The sequence below is a fragment of the Erythrolamprus reginae genome, chromosome 1 (assembly GCF_031021105.1).
Source record: "Erythrolamprus reginae isolate rEryReg1 chromosome 1, rEryReg1.hap1, whole genome shotgun sequence".
NCBI classification, from domain to species: domain Eukaryota; kingdom Metazoa; phylum Chordata; class Lepidosauria; order Squamata; family Dipsadidae; genus Erythrolamprus; species Erythrolamprus reginae.
This window is the reverse complement of record NC_091950.1, coordinates 398,637,912-398,653,145: the sequence shown is the minus strand read 5'-3', so window position 1 is coordinate 398,653,145 and position 15,234 is coordinate 398,637,912. Positions and strand designations below refer to the sequence as shown.

The following is a 15,234-nucleotide window of genomic DNA, read 5'->3' as shown; positions in this document are numbered from 1 at the left end:
GTTTAATACAAATGTTGCATGGATTTGGGGAGGTAATTTGGTCCGTGTCCTTGTCTTCAGGAAGCTTCCCTGAACCCTCCGGAGTGCAAAAAACAGCACAACAGCAAATCAAAAGTGCATTTTCCTGAACTTCCGGTTTGCCCGTTTGGGTGTTATTTTTCATGTACCAGGCTTCAGTAAGGCCTGCACCCATGCGTGGAGGGCAGCACAGGAGATGGGGTGCATGCGTGTGAGGGAAGGGAAGGGGTGTTGGCACATGCATACATACCTACACACACCCCTTTTACCATGTGAACCAAAAAAGATTCTCCATCACTGACATAGACCTAAGAAAAGGTCACTTCTTAAGTAGCCCTCACAAGCCGGGATGGGTGGGAGTCATCTATGAGGCCATGTCAACTTCCTTGGAGTCACAAGCTCCTCTTATCTAAACCCACAAGACAATGCCTCAGGCACCTCAAAAATAATACTGTAATCCAACTCCCAGCAAAACCAGTGACTTTATCCCTCAATTAAAGCTAGAATGTTCTTCACAGAGGCCCTGTAGATGGTCCAGCCACTTAGCCTTCCCCAGCGGGAAACAATTATTATTATTATTATTATTATTATTATTATTATTATTATTATTTATTGGATTTGTATGCCGCCCCTCTCCACAGACTCGGGGCGGCTAACAACAACAAAACAGCATGTAAATCCAATACTAAAACAGTTAAAAACCCTTATTTGTAAAACCAAACATACATACAAACAAACATACCATGCATAAATTGTAAAGGCCTAGGGGGAAAGAATATCTCAGTTCCCCCATGCCTGACGGCAGAGGTGGGTTTTAAGGAGCTTACAAAAGGCGAGGAGGGTGGGGGCAATTCTAATCTCCGGGGGGAGTTGGTTCCAGAGGGCCGGGGCCACCACAGAGAAGGCTCTTCCCCTGGGGCCTGCCAAACGACATTGTTTTGTTGACGGGACCCGGAGAAGGCCCACTCTGTGGGACCTAACCGGTCGCTGGGATTCGTGCAGCAGAAGGCGGTCTGGTAGATACCCTGGTCCGGTGCCTTTAAACAGGGTTGCCAGGAGAGCTAGGCAGACAGTAAGAGCATAGAAATAAAAGTTTTGCCATTCTGAACCCCACAATATATTGCAATCCCCAACATACTGATGCTACCAAGTCTGGGTAATGTATCCTTACACTGATGCCCTATTCTAGGAACAATCGCCCAAACCACATCCATCTTTTTTTTTTTACTCCTGTTTAATTAGTTTGAAATAATCAAGTAAAACAACAGCAGCACATATATAACTTTCTGTTTGCATGATCACCAATTATGTCTATAAATTGCTTATGGGTAACTATCGATCAGAAAATTCTTATCAAGCTGCACTGAAATCCTATGAATATTTATTTTTTTAAATTGAATTATTCTCCCAGAAGCCTGTCTATCAATACAATGCTGCAAGGGAGCAAGCAACCACCAATAAATTAACTGGGATTTACTTTTGGAGGTATAGTAATTACTTTTTAATGCGTTAACTGCATACTGCAATTTTTTTTTGTGGTGTTTTTTAAATTAACTTAAATATTAGATTTGTTTTACATTGTATTGTTATTGCTGTGAGCCGCCCCGAGTCTGCGGAGAGGGGCGGCATACAAATCTGATTAAAGTTAAACTTAAACTTAAACTTTATTTATTTATGTGTATTTTCATTAATGAATAGAAGAATAATGTGTACCTATTTAAATATATAAATATGATTGCGCATACAGAAAATCAATTTCCTCCTATACAGCTTCTCAAACTTCTGAAGTGACAAAACAGATCATAAGTCTAGATTCAGAGATGGCATTAAAAAAGCAATGCAGAAAAAAATGTAACTATTTTGTGTATTCCCAGCAAGAGATTCTCCATCACAGCAGACTGAAGCAAGCAACTGAATTTGGTTAATGCCAAATAATATCTTCACGTATCTTCAGGACCGCCTTCTACCGCACAGCTTCCAGCGACCGATAAGGACCCAAAGGGCTGGCCTTCTCCAGATCCCATCGGCTAAGCAGTATCAGTTGGAGGATCCGTGGGGGAGGACCTTCTCTGTGGCAGCCAATCAGTTTCCGGTCACAATTCAAAGTGTTGGTTATGACCTATAAAGCCCTTCATGGCATTGGACCAGAATATCTCCGGGACCGCCTTCTGCCGCACGAATCCCAGAGACCAGTTAGGTCCCATCCTCTGGAAACAGCTCCCCCCGGAGATTAGGATTGCCCCCACCCTCCTTGCCTTTTGTAAACTCCTTAAAACCCACCTCTGCCATCAGGCATGGGGGAACTGAGATATTCTTTCCCCCTCGGCCTTTACAATTCATGTATGGTATGTTTGTACGTATGGATGTTTGGTTTTACAATAAGGGTTTTTTAGTTGTTTTAGTATTGGATTTACATGCTGGTTTTTTGTTACTGTTGTTAGCCGCCCCAAGTCTACGGAGAGGGGCGGCATACAAATCCAATCAATCAATCAATCAATCAATCAATCAATAAGTTTTTGTGGGCAACACGTCAGGCATGGGGGAACTGAGATAGCTTCCCTAGGCCTATATTGTTTATGTATGGTATGTTGTGTGCATGTTTTTAAATTATGGGTTTTTAGTTTTAAAATATTACATTTATATTGTATATTGTTTCTATTACTGCTGTGAGCCGCCCCAAGTCTACGGAGAGGGGCGGCATACAAATTTAATAAATAATAATTAATAATAATAATAACCTACTGGCCTTCTGGAGGACCGTAAAGATCTAATTGGTAGAATTAAAATCCTAATTGGTAGGAAATGATCAAATGATATATCATTTAGATCCAGCCATAAATGAGATGCATGATTTTATTAAGGGGTTTTTAACTGTTTTTTAAACTATTCCTTTTTAGATGTCATAAGTCGCCCAGAGTCCTTCGGGAGTTGGGTGGCATATAAATTAAATTAAATTATAAATGAATGAATGAATGAATGTAGGGCCAAACCTGGATTTGGATTGGAGACGATAGAAAATGTTAGGGTTGTAGATAACACCAAGAAGTAATAATAAAACAGTTAGAAAGACATGAGTTTACCCTGCTGTTGCCAAACCCTCTCTGGGGCTATGAAAGTCATCATCATTAAAGCTCGACTAAAGCCTTTAATTTACTCCACCCTCTCTCGATATTGAAGGATTTGCCAACAACAGCTCGACTCATCGATATACATAATGTGGTTCCCTAATCTGGTCTCATTTCCAGGGCTTGCACGAGGAAGATGAAGAGTGAACTAACTAGTCACATTCACACAACCCGCTGAACAGCTTTTTAAAAGGGGTGGGGGGGAACCCAGCCAGGGAAGAGGAGGATGAGGAGGAGCAACGCGTGCAGGAGGTCGAAGCAACCGCGAGGGTTTAAAAGCAGGGCTCTCCAACCTTGGCAACTTTAAGACTTGCGGACTTCAACTCCCAGAATCCCTCATCCAGCAAATCATTCTTTCCTCCAGCAAAGCTGACTGAGGAATTCTGGGAGTTGAAGTCCACAAGTCTTAAGATTGGCGAGCCCTGCTTTAAAGGAGCCAGGGAAACGCGTGTGCGTGCATGGCCGGAAAGCAATGGCAGTTCAGACCTGCACCCGGTGCTTCTCCTTCCTCCCTGCCTTTGAGTGTAATCCCGCCTCTCTCGTTTTGACCCCCGAGGGGAGAGTGTCTTGCTGGTCTAAAGAAGCCCAGTTCGCTCGCCATCTTACACTTCCATGTTGCCCTTGCCGTCCAGGGGCAAGTCCGTACCGCTGCCGTCGCCGCCGCCACTGCGCACTTCTTGCGCCCCAAGGAGGCCGCGCGCTTTCTCTTTGCCGCTGCCCGGATCCGCCGGCGCCGCCCCTTCTCAGGCACGGCGGCTCCTCCCCCCGCGGCAAGACTCCGTTTGGGACCTGGGGCCTTCCAGATGTTAATGTCACCTCATTTGTGTGTGTGTGTCAGAGAGAGAGAGAGAGACCACTTTCTAGCAAGAATTGAAACTTTAAAAATACGTATATGTAAATGTATGTATATTAAGGGGTGTGCATAAGTGCACTAGAGTGCCTTCCGTCCCCTGTCCTCTTGCTCTATTATATCTCCTATACCATTCTTTCTTATATTTATTCTATTCTTTCACTGATATATTTTGTTCCTATTTCTTCTATTCTTTCTTAGATATATTTTACTATGAGTATATCCTCTATAACTTTGATTATATATTTACTATATGTATACCCAATATAACTCTCATTGTGCAACAGACAAAATCAATCAATCAATAAAAATATTTCTTATCTGAACATTTTAAATGGAAAGTGCTGCTTCCTAAGAACTGGTGCATCATAGATCCTTTTCCTTGGCTTAAGTTTATGCAATTCATTTTTTTAATAATGACTTTGAGGGGTGTCTATAATTTATTTATTTATTTATTCAAAAATTGTAATGCCACCCTTCTTAGACTCAGGGCGGCTTATAACACGCTAGCAATAGCACTTTTCAACAGCCATCATATTGCCCCCACAATCCACATCCTCATTTTACCCACCTTGGAAGGATGGAAGGCTGAGTCAACCTTGAGCGGGTGATTTGTTGTTACATGTTGTGAGCCGCCCCGAGTCTTCGGAGAGGGGCGGCATACAAATCGAATAAATAATAATAATAATAATAATAATGAGAATTGAACCGCTGACCTGCAGATCTAGCAGTCAGCTTTAGTGGTCTGCAGTACTGCACTCTACCCACTGCGTCACCTCTAATACAAAGTAAAATTAATAATAATAACAACAACAAAAACAACAACAATAATAATAGCAGAATATGAAGATCTGAAAATTGAGCTGCAACGACTCTTGCATAAGCCAGTGAAAGTGGTCCCAGGGTCCTTGGCACGCTGGGCTCAGTGCCCAAAGATCTTTGAAAACCATCAGAATTGACAAAATCTCCATCTGTCAATTGCAAAAGGCCGCTACATAATTCGCCGCTACATCACGCAGTTCTAGGTGCTTGGGAAGCGCCTGACTGATGATGAAATACGAAATCCAGCATAGTGATGTTGTTTACTGTGTTGTATTGTTGATATAATAATAATAATAATAATAATAATAATAACAACAAAATAAAATAATGTAATAATGATAATATAATACTGTACTGTAATAATTTATTATGTTATATAATTATTTTATTTATATAATAAATTATATAATGTAAAGTCATGTAATATAATAATGGTATGCTACAAACATAGAAACATAGAAGTCTGATGGCAGAAAAAGACCTCCTGCTCCATCTAGTCTGCCCTTATACTATTTTCTATATTTTATCTTAGGATGGATATATGTTTATCCCAGGCATGTTTAAATTCAGTTACTGTGGATTTATCTACCACGTCTGCTGGAAGTTTGTTCCAAGGATCTACTACTCTTTCAGTAAAATAATATTTTCTCATGTTGCTTTTGATCTTTCCCCCAACTAACTTCAGATTGTGTCCCCTTGTTCTTGTGTTCACTTTCCTATTAAAAACACTTCCCTCCTGGACCTTATTTAACCCTTTAATATATTTAAATGTTTCGATCATGTCCCCCCTTTTCCTTCTGTCCTCCAGACTATACAGATTGAGTTCATGAAGTCTTTCCTGATACGTTTTATGCTTAAGACCTTCCACCATTCTTGTAGCCCGTCTTTGGACCCGTTCAATTTTGTCAATATCTTTTTGTAGGTGAGGTCTCCAGAACTGAACACAGTATTCCAAATGTGGTCTCACCAGCGCTCTATACAGCGGGATCACAATCTCCCTCTTCCTGCTTGTTATACCTCTAGCTATGCAGCCAAGCATCCTACTTGCTTTCCCTACCGCCTGACTGCACATCATTCATCAAATTGCTACAGCTGCCCATCTCGTAAAGGGTCTGTGAGTGGCACACAACAACCACAATAATTATATAGGTACAATCATAAAAATAGATAATACAATAGTTATTTAAAATGAGAACCTTAAAAACTAAAATATTAAAAAAATTACGGGGATGAAAAGAATACTTACAGGTAGACCTCCATTGATTACCACAATTGAGCTCAAAAGTAAAACATCTGTTACGTGAATTAATGCAGCATTAATAGAATCAAGATCAGGTGAAGAGTTAATACCACTTTATAATGCCTTGATAAGACCACACTTGGAATACTGCATCCAGTTTTGGTCACCACGATGTAAAAAAGATGTGGAGACTCTAGAAAGAGTGCAGAGAAGAGCAACAAAGATGATTAGAGTACTGGAAGCTAAAACATGAAGAACAGTTGCAGGAACTGGGTATGTCTCGTTTGATGAAAAGAAGGACTAGGGGAGACATGATAGCAGTGTTCCAATATCTCAGGGATTGCCACAAAGACGAGGGAGTTAGCCTATTTGTGTGGGAAGAGATGAAAACCTTGGTTTATAGAACTAAGCTATGAGAATGCTGCATCCCTAAAAAATAAGGAATGCTGCTCCGTTTTTAATTCTGTATTTTTCTTTTCATGCCTCCAGCAACTGTTTTGCCTCTCGTAATAAAACAAACAAGTTTGCTGAAGTTGAAGGCTGTCCACTCTAAACTACAGCAAATGAGGAAGCAATTTCTGCCCTGCATTCATGACAAAAAAGGTGGAGCCGGGCCAGTGATCCTTGGCAGGAGAACAGGGGCATTTTACTATGCAACATTGGAGCCCGTGCCATCTTGGACATACCCTGCAATTTTGCCAATGCTGGAAGTGTAGCTTCTGTATTTGCACCACAGCAATAGATGAGAGAAGATTGGCGTAAAGCTGCATTTGGGCAATCCTAATTGGTAGAAAATGCATTTTCTTGCCAGTTCTCAATACAGCCACAAGAACAAAAACCCACTGTTCATTCTTCCCCCCTCCAGCAAAAAAAACAGTATGCTCAGCATAGTAACATTTTGACTGAAAATGCAAAGGGGCCAGGGTTGCTGTGTGCATGTTGGTATTGACTATTGAAAGCAGAGGGGCCTAGGCAGTGCCATTGTGAAGAGAATTGCTGTGTGCTTGGATTCTTTGTCAGGGGAGGTATTTACTATGCTTAACGTTTTGCTGATTACTTCAAAGTGTCTTTTTTTTAAAAAAAGAAAAACTCATAGACACTCTCCATTCATTAACAAGGATGTTTTAAAATACATAAACATTTCTATAATTTTCCAAACCAATTCAAACTTCTTTAACAGATTCAGGTCATAATCCTTCTTTCCTTCCTTCCTCCCTCTCTTCCTGGTAAAAGATGGATATCTGCAGTGAAGGAAAGTTGTGACAAAGTTCCTTTCTCTCACTTATCATATATATTCTCTTTCTTTCATATATCCTCTCCTCTAAGTTCACTTTTACCCTTATATATATTACTACATGTCTATTTTTCTTCCTATGTATTTGTGTACTGGACAAATGAATGAATGAATAAATAAACAAACAAACAAACAAATAAATAAATAAATAAACTTTATCTGCAGTAATGTCACTTCACAAACCTTTTTTTAATCTTCCTTTGCCTGTGATATAATGATTACAACATGGAGCTTGAGTGGTGACATTCTTGCATATGCTCAAATGACACAAAATCATATCTTATCTCTTGCATGTGGACAAAAAAAAAGGCCAAATGCCCTAGAGGGCTTGTATTTTGCCAGTAACTGCCATACTGCCATGTACTGTCCAAGAGCCGATTACTGTATATGCAGCCTGCTGCTGGTATGTTTTTATGCTGGCAAGACTTAATAAGGGGGAGGGGGATTGCCCTCTGCTTGAAGTGAAAAAAAAATCTGAGAATCAAGTTGTATCAACAGACATCACTGGCGGCGAAAATAATCTATTTCTTCTTTTCCAGTGGTTTGTATTATTCTCTCTTCAGTCTGCACTCTGCAGTCTTTTAAAAAAGGAGGATTATTTAATCTGAATTAAAGAAAAAGCAGGGTCCCCGATTCTGCTTTTTCTATCTCAATTCAATAGAATGGAGAGAAAGCCGGTGCTGGAAGAATTCTCCTTTTTAATCATCCAGTTATTATGGAGAGTCAGTTTGGTCTAGTCACTAGTGGTTCTCAACCTTCTAATGCTGCGACCCCTTAATACAGTTCCTCATGTTGTGGTGACCCCCAACCATAAGTCTAGCCCCAATTCTCCCAACAGAGCTTTACGCTGATGGGCAGGAAGGTCAGAGGGACACCCCCACTGTAAACGCCTGATTGGTCAGATTGTAAAAATATGTTCCGAGATGCCAGAATTTAGTTCCTAACACCATGGGAAATTTGTCTTTTCCCACAGTCTGTGGGAAATGGTCATTCGACCCCCAAGGGTGTCCCAGCCCCCGGTTGAGAACCACTGGTCGAGTGGCTAATGCTAGAAAGTGGGAGACTCATGAGTTCAAGTCCTGCCTTAGGCATGAAAATCAGATGAGTGACCTTGGGTCAGTTGCTTTCTCTCACAAGGTTGTTGTTATGGGGAAAATAGGAGGAAGATGTGTTGGATATGTTTTCCTCCTTGAGTTATTTGCAAACATAATAAAGGTGGGGCAAAAAGAAATCCTTAAAAACTGCCCCTTTTGTGAAATAGTGTTCACACCTTTAAAAATTGCAACATCTCTATAATACTGCCTCAATACTATAGCTAGTAGTGCACCTATGTAACAGTTTCAGAAAGCTTTTCCATTTCTTTATTTCTTTTAAACTTTTAATGTTATTTTATACTTTTCCTTACTCATTCAATCTATGTGCAATATATCCTGTACATTGAGGGAAGCTGAGTTGAAAGAGAATGATGGTTTTTTTAATACTGTATAATATGCTGATGGCAATACTGTACTCTTGACAATGTAAATCATCGATAAGCTTGGCTAATAAAAGTCGAGGAACACAGTGAAAAAGTAGGCACTAAAATTAAATACAAAGGAGGCCAAATTAATCAAAATGGTAGAACAACCAGCCTTGGAATTGACAATGAAAATACTAAAGGGTGAATAACTTCTTCCTTTTAGGATCAACTATCAGCAATAAAGGAGCAAGCAAGAAAAACTCCATTTCCTATCTGTTGGTGGAATAGCGCAGAAAAAATTGTGGGGGGGGGGGATATTTTAGATGCTGGGATGTGTCTATATCCATAAAGATCAGAATCATGCCGGGAATGTTTTCCCCTGCAACTCTATGGAAGCAACAATTGGACTTTGGAGATAAGATAGGATAAATATTTGCACTTCTGAACTTTGGTGCCAGAGACAACTGTTGAGAGGGGTCCTCCTCAAACTTTGCAACTTTAAGACTTGTGGACTTCAACTTCCAGAATTCTCCAGCCAACATAGCTGGGAATTCTGGGAGTGGAAGTCCACAAGTCTTAAAGTTGCAAAGTTTGAAGACCTCTGAGATAGTCCTTGACTTATGTTCACAATTAGAACCAGAATTTCCATTGCTAAGCAAAGTGGTTGTTAAATGAGTTGTTCCCAATTTTCCAATCATTTTTGCCCTGGTTGTTAAACAAATCACTGCAATTGTTAAGTAAATCATGTGGTCGTTTATCAAATCTGGCTTCCCTCATCGACTTTGCTTGTCAGAAGCCGCTGGGAAGGTCACAAATGACAATCACATAACCCTGGGACACTGCAACTCTCATAAATACATGCCAGTTTGCCAATTGCCTAAATTTTGATTATGAGTCCATGGGGCAGAGGTAGAATCCTCCCGGTTTGGATATAGAAACTCTAGTAACTTGGAGGCCTGGGTCACTAGAACCAGCAGAGACGCAGGCCTGCTACACCCCTTAGCCAATTCTCCCGGCAGTGGCATAGATGGTGCCATCTTGGTTTTTGTTTCTGCGCACACACAGAAGCATTTTTTAAAGTACTTCACATGCATGCACCACCCGCTCGGCAAGCCCCTGAGCGAACTGCCAGCAGGAGAATCTGGAACACACCCCTGCCGTGGGGATGCTGTGATTGTTGTAAGTGCAGGACCAGTCATAAATCACTTTTTTCAATGTCACTGTGACTTTGAACAGGCATTAAACAGCTGGTTGTAAGTTGAGGACCACCTGTATTATGGATAGCCAATAAAATTGATCATCAAACAAATCAACTTGACAACAAATCACTCAACAAATGACACCTAGTATGAAGACCTAGTTCTTGGGAGAAGTCTCTACTATGGCCATGTGGTGTGGGGGAATTCACCAGAGAAAGCAATTATATTTGGAAGAATTGGTGGTAAAAGGAGACCAGACCATCAATTATCACAGTGGCTGGACACTATCAGGGCATAGAAAAACTCAAAGAATTAGGACAAGATTGGAAGATGTGGAGAGATTTGGCCCATAGAATTGCCAAAGTTGGACTCAACTGAATGGATAACATTCTCCTCCTCTTCATCATCGTCATCATCATCATCATATTGGGGAAGGAAAAAGCTGAGGATGACCAGCAGCAAGATGGATGAATTCAGTTATAACACAGATAATTGCACCATTGGAAGACTTGAGAAATTGTAATGGGACCAAGGAATAACATTGACGAATAGGAAGAAGAGAGTCAGATAAAAGAAATCTGAGTCTGGGGTATAAATATAATTTGAGACTGTGTCTCAAACATGACTTTCCCTAGTTCTGATGACGATAAAGGGAGGGAGGAGAGCATTGAAAGCTGTAAGATTTTGCTACCCCATATTTGGTCTACCTAGAAGGACTGGTGTCAATCTTGTAAGTCCGAATGTGCTCAAATTTTCTCTCATGATTTATTTATTCGTGATATTTATGTTGTGCCAAACATTTAAAGACTCATCAGTAAAATATAACCAAATAAAATGAATACAACTACCCTAGTAAGACTATAAAAAAACCCTAGAGATATCAACATACCCCTGCCCAGTGTTCCCTCTAATTTTTTTTTGGGGGAGGGGGGCGGAAAAGTATAGTGTCTGAGCGGCAGTCCCTTCGGGACTGGGCGGCACAGAAATAATAAAAAAATAAATAAACAAACAAACAAACAAATAAAAAACCCACCCTGTTTTGCCTCAGAGAATTTCAAAACAAAATACTGTACTGTGTGTCTATAACAGTGAGCTCATAATAGGGCAACTCTATCAATATCAAAATGCCACTTAAATAGTTGAGCTAGTTTCAAACTAGATTTTGATTTTCTTTCTCTCTTCCTTATTCCCATTCTTTTTCTTTCTCTTTTCCTTCCTCTCTTTTTTCTATCTGTTTCTCTCTCTTCCTCTCTCTCTCCTTCCCTCTCACTCTTTCCCTCTCGGCTTCTGGGCAGGTTTGGAAAACTCTGAGTTGATGATGATTTTTAAGTGAGCGATTGCTCACTGCTCAGCTTAGAGGGAACTATGCCCCCGCCCCCAGTGTCTGCTTTGTACTCAAAAACTTCTTGGAAGCCACTGTAGCCCCCACAAGATTGGTTTTGTTGGCTGTAAATGATTCAATTCTTCAACACGCAAGCTGCAGCATTCTGTACTAATTGCAGCTTTCAAACAATCTTCGATCAATGCACAGATTCCATTATTTTAAAACTTATCTAAATGCTGCCTCCAAAAGTTTTGCTTGTACAGGTATATTCTTTCGCTTTCAGGAGCTGTGTTCAGGCGTGCATAAGCACACCACTGTGCCTACCGGCCCTATCCTTCTGTTCTTTTGTCCTCTTTTCTTTTCTTTTTATCTTTTATTTATTTGTTTTGTCAAGTACATATTGGTGGTATACAAAGATATAATAATATTTTGTATACCTGATACTAGTAAAAGAGAAACATTAGGAAAGGGGACGGAAGGCACTCTGGTGTTACTTTTTTACTTATGCTATATTTATATAAACTACTACAATCCTATGCATGCTTGACAAATAAATAAAATAAATAAAAATAAAAACCTTCTCCCTTTCATCGTTTCACTGGGACAATAGGGTAGCCAAGGTTTCGAAATAGATGCAGAAAGTGTCCAATTTTTTTTTGTGCCCAAATTTATTCCTAGGACACATGTGAAATATCCAGGGTTCCCCCTCTAATGTTTCATTGCAACCACCTGTCAACAATCTTAATTGCTTTGATGATGTTAAAAATGGAGCCCAGAATGGTGTGCAAAAATAAAAATGCAAAAGATTGGATCCTGCAAGGGGAGTATGCATTAGCATCTTTAAAAATTATCTCATGAAATAAGCAAAACAGTGATAAATACTTAATTTATCAGGAATTGTATTTAAAAGGCACTCTGTGGGGTACGGTCAACTCAAACAAGCAAATCTTCAGTTTCTTTAAAGAAAACATAGCAGCCGAATGAAAAACGATAAGCTGGAATGTTACCGTCTGTTGCCCTCTTGTGTCCTGCCTTGCAGAAATCTGCAAAAACCTATCCAAAATATGTTACCTTTTTTTTACGATTTCTGCATGTGCAAAATACCCACATACACAGAACTTGTTGTTGCTGCTGTTGTTATTCTACAAAAACTCAGCATCCTCTGAATCTGGAACTCCTGAAGTAATTTCTTAGGATGGGGAAGATATGAAAAAAGAAGCCATTGGGGTGGGTGGATCCTTTTTAGGTCATTGTTACGGGATAGTAGAGTCCCGCTGAAGGGGTAAAAAGGGAGGTGGGGGCAAAAAGAAGGGCAGAGGAGCAGGACATCCCAGCTGGAAGCAAACCCCGCCCCGGGGGGCGTGGCCTGTTGGCAGCGATCCCTTGAAAAGGAGACCCTTCAACAGGCTGATTTACAGGAGTTCGGATAGTTGGTGGTTGCGCACCCGGGAGGTGAGTTGGTTTTAAAGTCTGCAAGCGGCCGATCGGGTCGCAGTGTGGTGAGCCCGGGCGTCTCTACGGGTCTTGCACGAGTGCACTGGCAGGGACCTTTTTTTTGCGAGCGATTGTGTCCGTGTGTCTGTCTGCCTGTCTCTCTCTCTCTCCGTGCGTCAGGCTAACTGTCCGCTTGTTTTGCAATGATCGCTTCCTTCTCTCTGCATAGGTTCTCCACGTTCTTCGCCAAAAAAAACCCAGAAAGAAAAAAATCCACACTCGTCCGTCATGGCAGCTGAGGTGAGTGGGCATCTGAAAGTCTTCTCCCTCACACGTCCCCTTTGGACGTGGAAACCACCTGGGTTTACCTCCTTTCTTACCCCAAAGAGATCTGGGTGGGGTGGGGTGGGATACAGCGGGTGTAAAGAACAAGGTTGGGCAAGTTCTGATGGGACTGCGTGGAGTTGATTGATTGTGGACCACTTTGCAAGGTTTGTTAAGGGCCACGGAACATGTATCCCTCCTGAGTCCCACCCGATAGGGCAGCATAGAAGTCAATTAAATTAAATTAAATTAAATTAAATTACATATCTGGTTATGCCCCTGTTCCATTTTGGAGCTATATTACATACAGTTGGTTTAATGAAAAGAAGGACCAGGGGAGACATGATAGCAATGTTCCAATATCTCAGGATACTAATAGTATCCTGATACTAGACTTCCATACTAGAAGCTAAAATATATGAAGAACAGTTGCAGGAACTGGGCATCACTAGTTTAATGAAAAGAAGGACCAAGGAAGACTTAATAGAAGTGTTCCAATATCTCAGGGGTTGCCACAAAGAAGAGGGAGTCAAACTATTCTCCAAAGCACCTGAGGATAGAACAAGAAGCAATGGGTGGAAACTAAACAAGGAGAGAAGCAACATAGAACTAAGGAGAAATTTCCCGACAGTCAGAACAATTAATCAGTGGAACAGCTTGCCTCCAGAAGTTGTGAATGCTCCAACATTGGAAGTTTTTATGCAGATGTTGGATAACCATCTGTCTGAAGTAGTGTAGGGTTTACTGCCTAAGCAGGGGGTTGGACTAGAAGACCTCCAAGGTCCCTTCCAACTCTGTTGCTATTATTAGTAATAGTTATATTAGCTAAGGAAAAGTGCGCTCAGTAAGCAAATATGATGCAGCCATTCTTACTTGCTGTAACTATACCCTGCTAGAGAGATCTACTCAGAGGCGAGAACTAGATGGATTTGACCCAGTCCAACTAGTTGCTCAGAGTTGTAGGAAAAGAGAAGATCCTGGGTTTTTTGAGCTTATATATAAATATTTTTTCTCTAACTTGCCATATGGGGCTTGAGTTACACCATCTCCCCCTTCCTAACTGATTTATTAACAACTGAAGGGCATCCAATAGTAAGGAAAAACTTAATTAGTTTAATTGCTAGTTTGTGAAATGCACTTTAAACAAAAAGTCTAAAGCCTGAATCATAAGCATTTTGACAAGCCCATTTCTAAAAATGCTTCAACAGTGAAGAATGGTGCTTTACTATGCAGCAGAGATTATCATACAGCAGAAATACCTTAAAATCTCTTGCCCCCAAGGAGCTTTCATTCTAAGGATTAGAATGATTACAGCTAATTTGAAATTAAATATAAAAGAAGACTGTATATTTGGGAGTTTATTGTAAGTAATGAAGAAATACCTGGGGAGGTGATTTCACTAATTCATATTGAAAAATCTGGAGTGTTGAGAACATTGTTGAAGGAAACAGATGCTTTCCATATGAGTTCCACAAATCATATTTGAGGCATAAAAAGTAGCAAAACAACAACAGCAGAAGGCTGTTTAAGAGAGAATGGTGGAATGAATGACTGAAGTTCAAAGAGGAATATGTGGCAGTTAGGGCATCAGTTGTCTGATGATTAGTTAAAACACATTTTTCATAACCATGGAAGCATGTTGTTAGGAAGTCTGGGAGCTGTAGTCCAGCACATCTAGAGAGTTACGAAGTTAATACTGTAAAATCTGGTATAAAGCATCAGTTCAAACATTATATTGGAGGGTCAGTAGTTCAGAGGCCAAGAATAATCTCTGCCACCAGAAAGTTTCCAATATTTCTTCTTTCCATTTTAAAAGATTGCTTAGCACAACTAGTTAAAGAATTGCTGGGCTGGAGCGTACCAGCAGTCTTATTCTGTGGGGCTGTATTTATACAATTTAACTTACTCATTAAATTCTTATTCGGCATTCACACATACATTCAAGCATATAATAGTAAAAAAAAATGGTTTGCATAACAAACATGGCACCAAAAGCCAACTGCAGAAATATTAGCCAAGTTGCCTATGGTGCAAATATAGCTTACACAGTGAACCTTTAAACTTCAGCAGTTCCGTATAACATATTTCCAGAGTTGTAAAAGTCAAGAGGGACATGAATTAGGGCTTTGGGTTCTACTAGCACCC

General features: G+C 40.4%; 3 protein-coding genes across 3 annotated transcripts in view; 1 reads left to right on the top strand and 2 right to left on the bottom strand.

Annotated features, from left to right (window-relative positions):
• The window catches only part of CRCP (CGRP receptor component), a 43,017-nt gene extending 39,100 nt beyond the window's left edge, over positions 1-3,917 (bottom strand). Inside the window, exon 1 of the mRNA XM_070735139.1 lies at positions 3,750-3,917. Within this exon, the coding sequence (XP_070591240.1) occupies positions 3,750-3,757 (8 nt within the window). The 5' untranslated portion in view covers positions 3,758-3,917. The remainder of the gene's footprint in view (positions 1-3,749) is intronic.
• SUMF2 (sulfatase modifying factor 2) overlaps positions 1-15,234 on the bottom strand; it is a 323,736-nt gene that overhangs the window by 122,526 nt on the left and 185,976 nt on the right. The gene's annotated exons all lie outside the window — the stretch shown is intronic.
• The window catches only part of ASL (argininosuccinate lyase), a 29,890-nt gene continuing 27,343 nt past the window's right edge, over positions 12,688-15,234 (top strand). The window contains exons 1-2 of the mRNA XM_070735066.1: positions 12,688-12,783; positions 12,995-13,065. Coding sequence (XP_070591167.1) covers positions 13,054-13,065 — 12 coding nt within the window. The 5' untranslated portion in view covers positions 12,688-12,783; positions 12,995-13,053. The remainder of the gene's footprint in view (positions 12,784-12,994; positions 13,066-15,234) is intronic.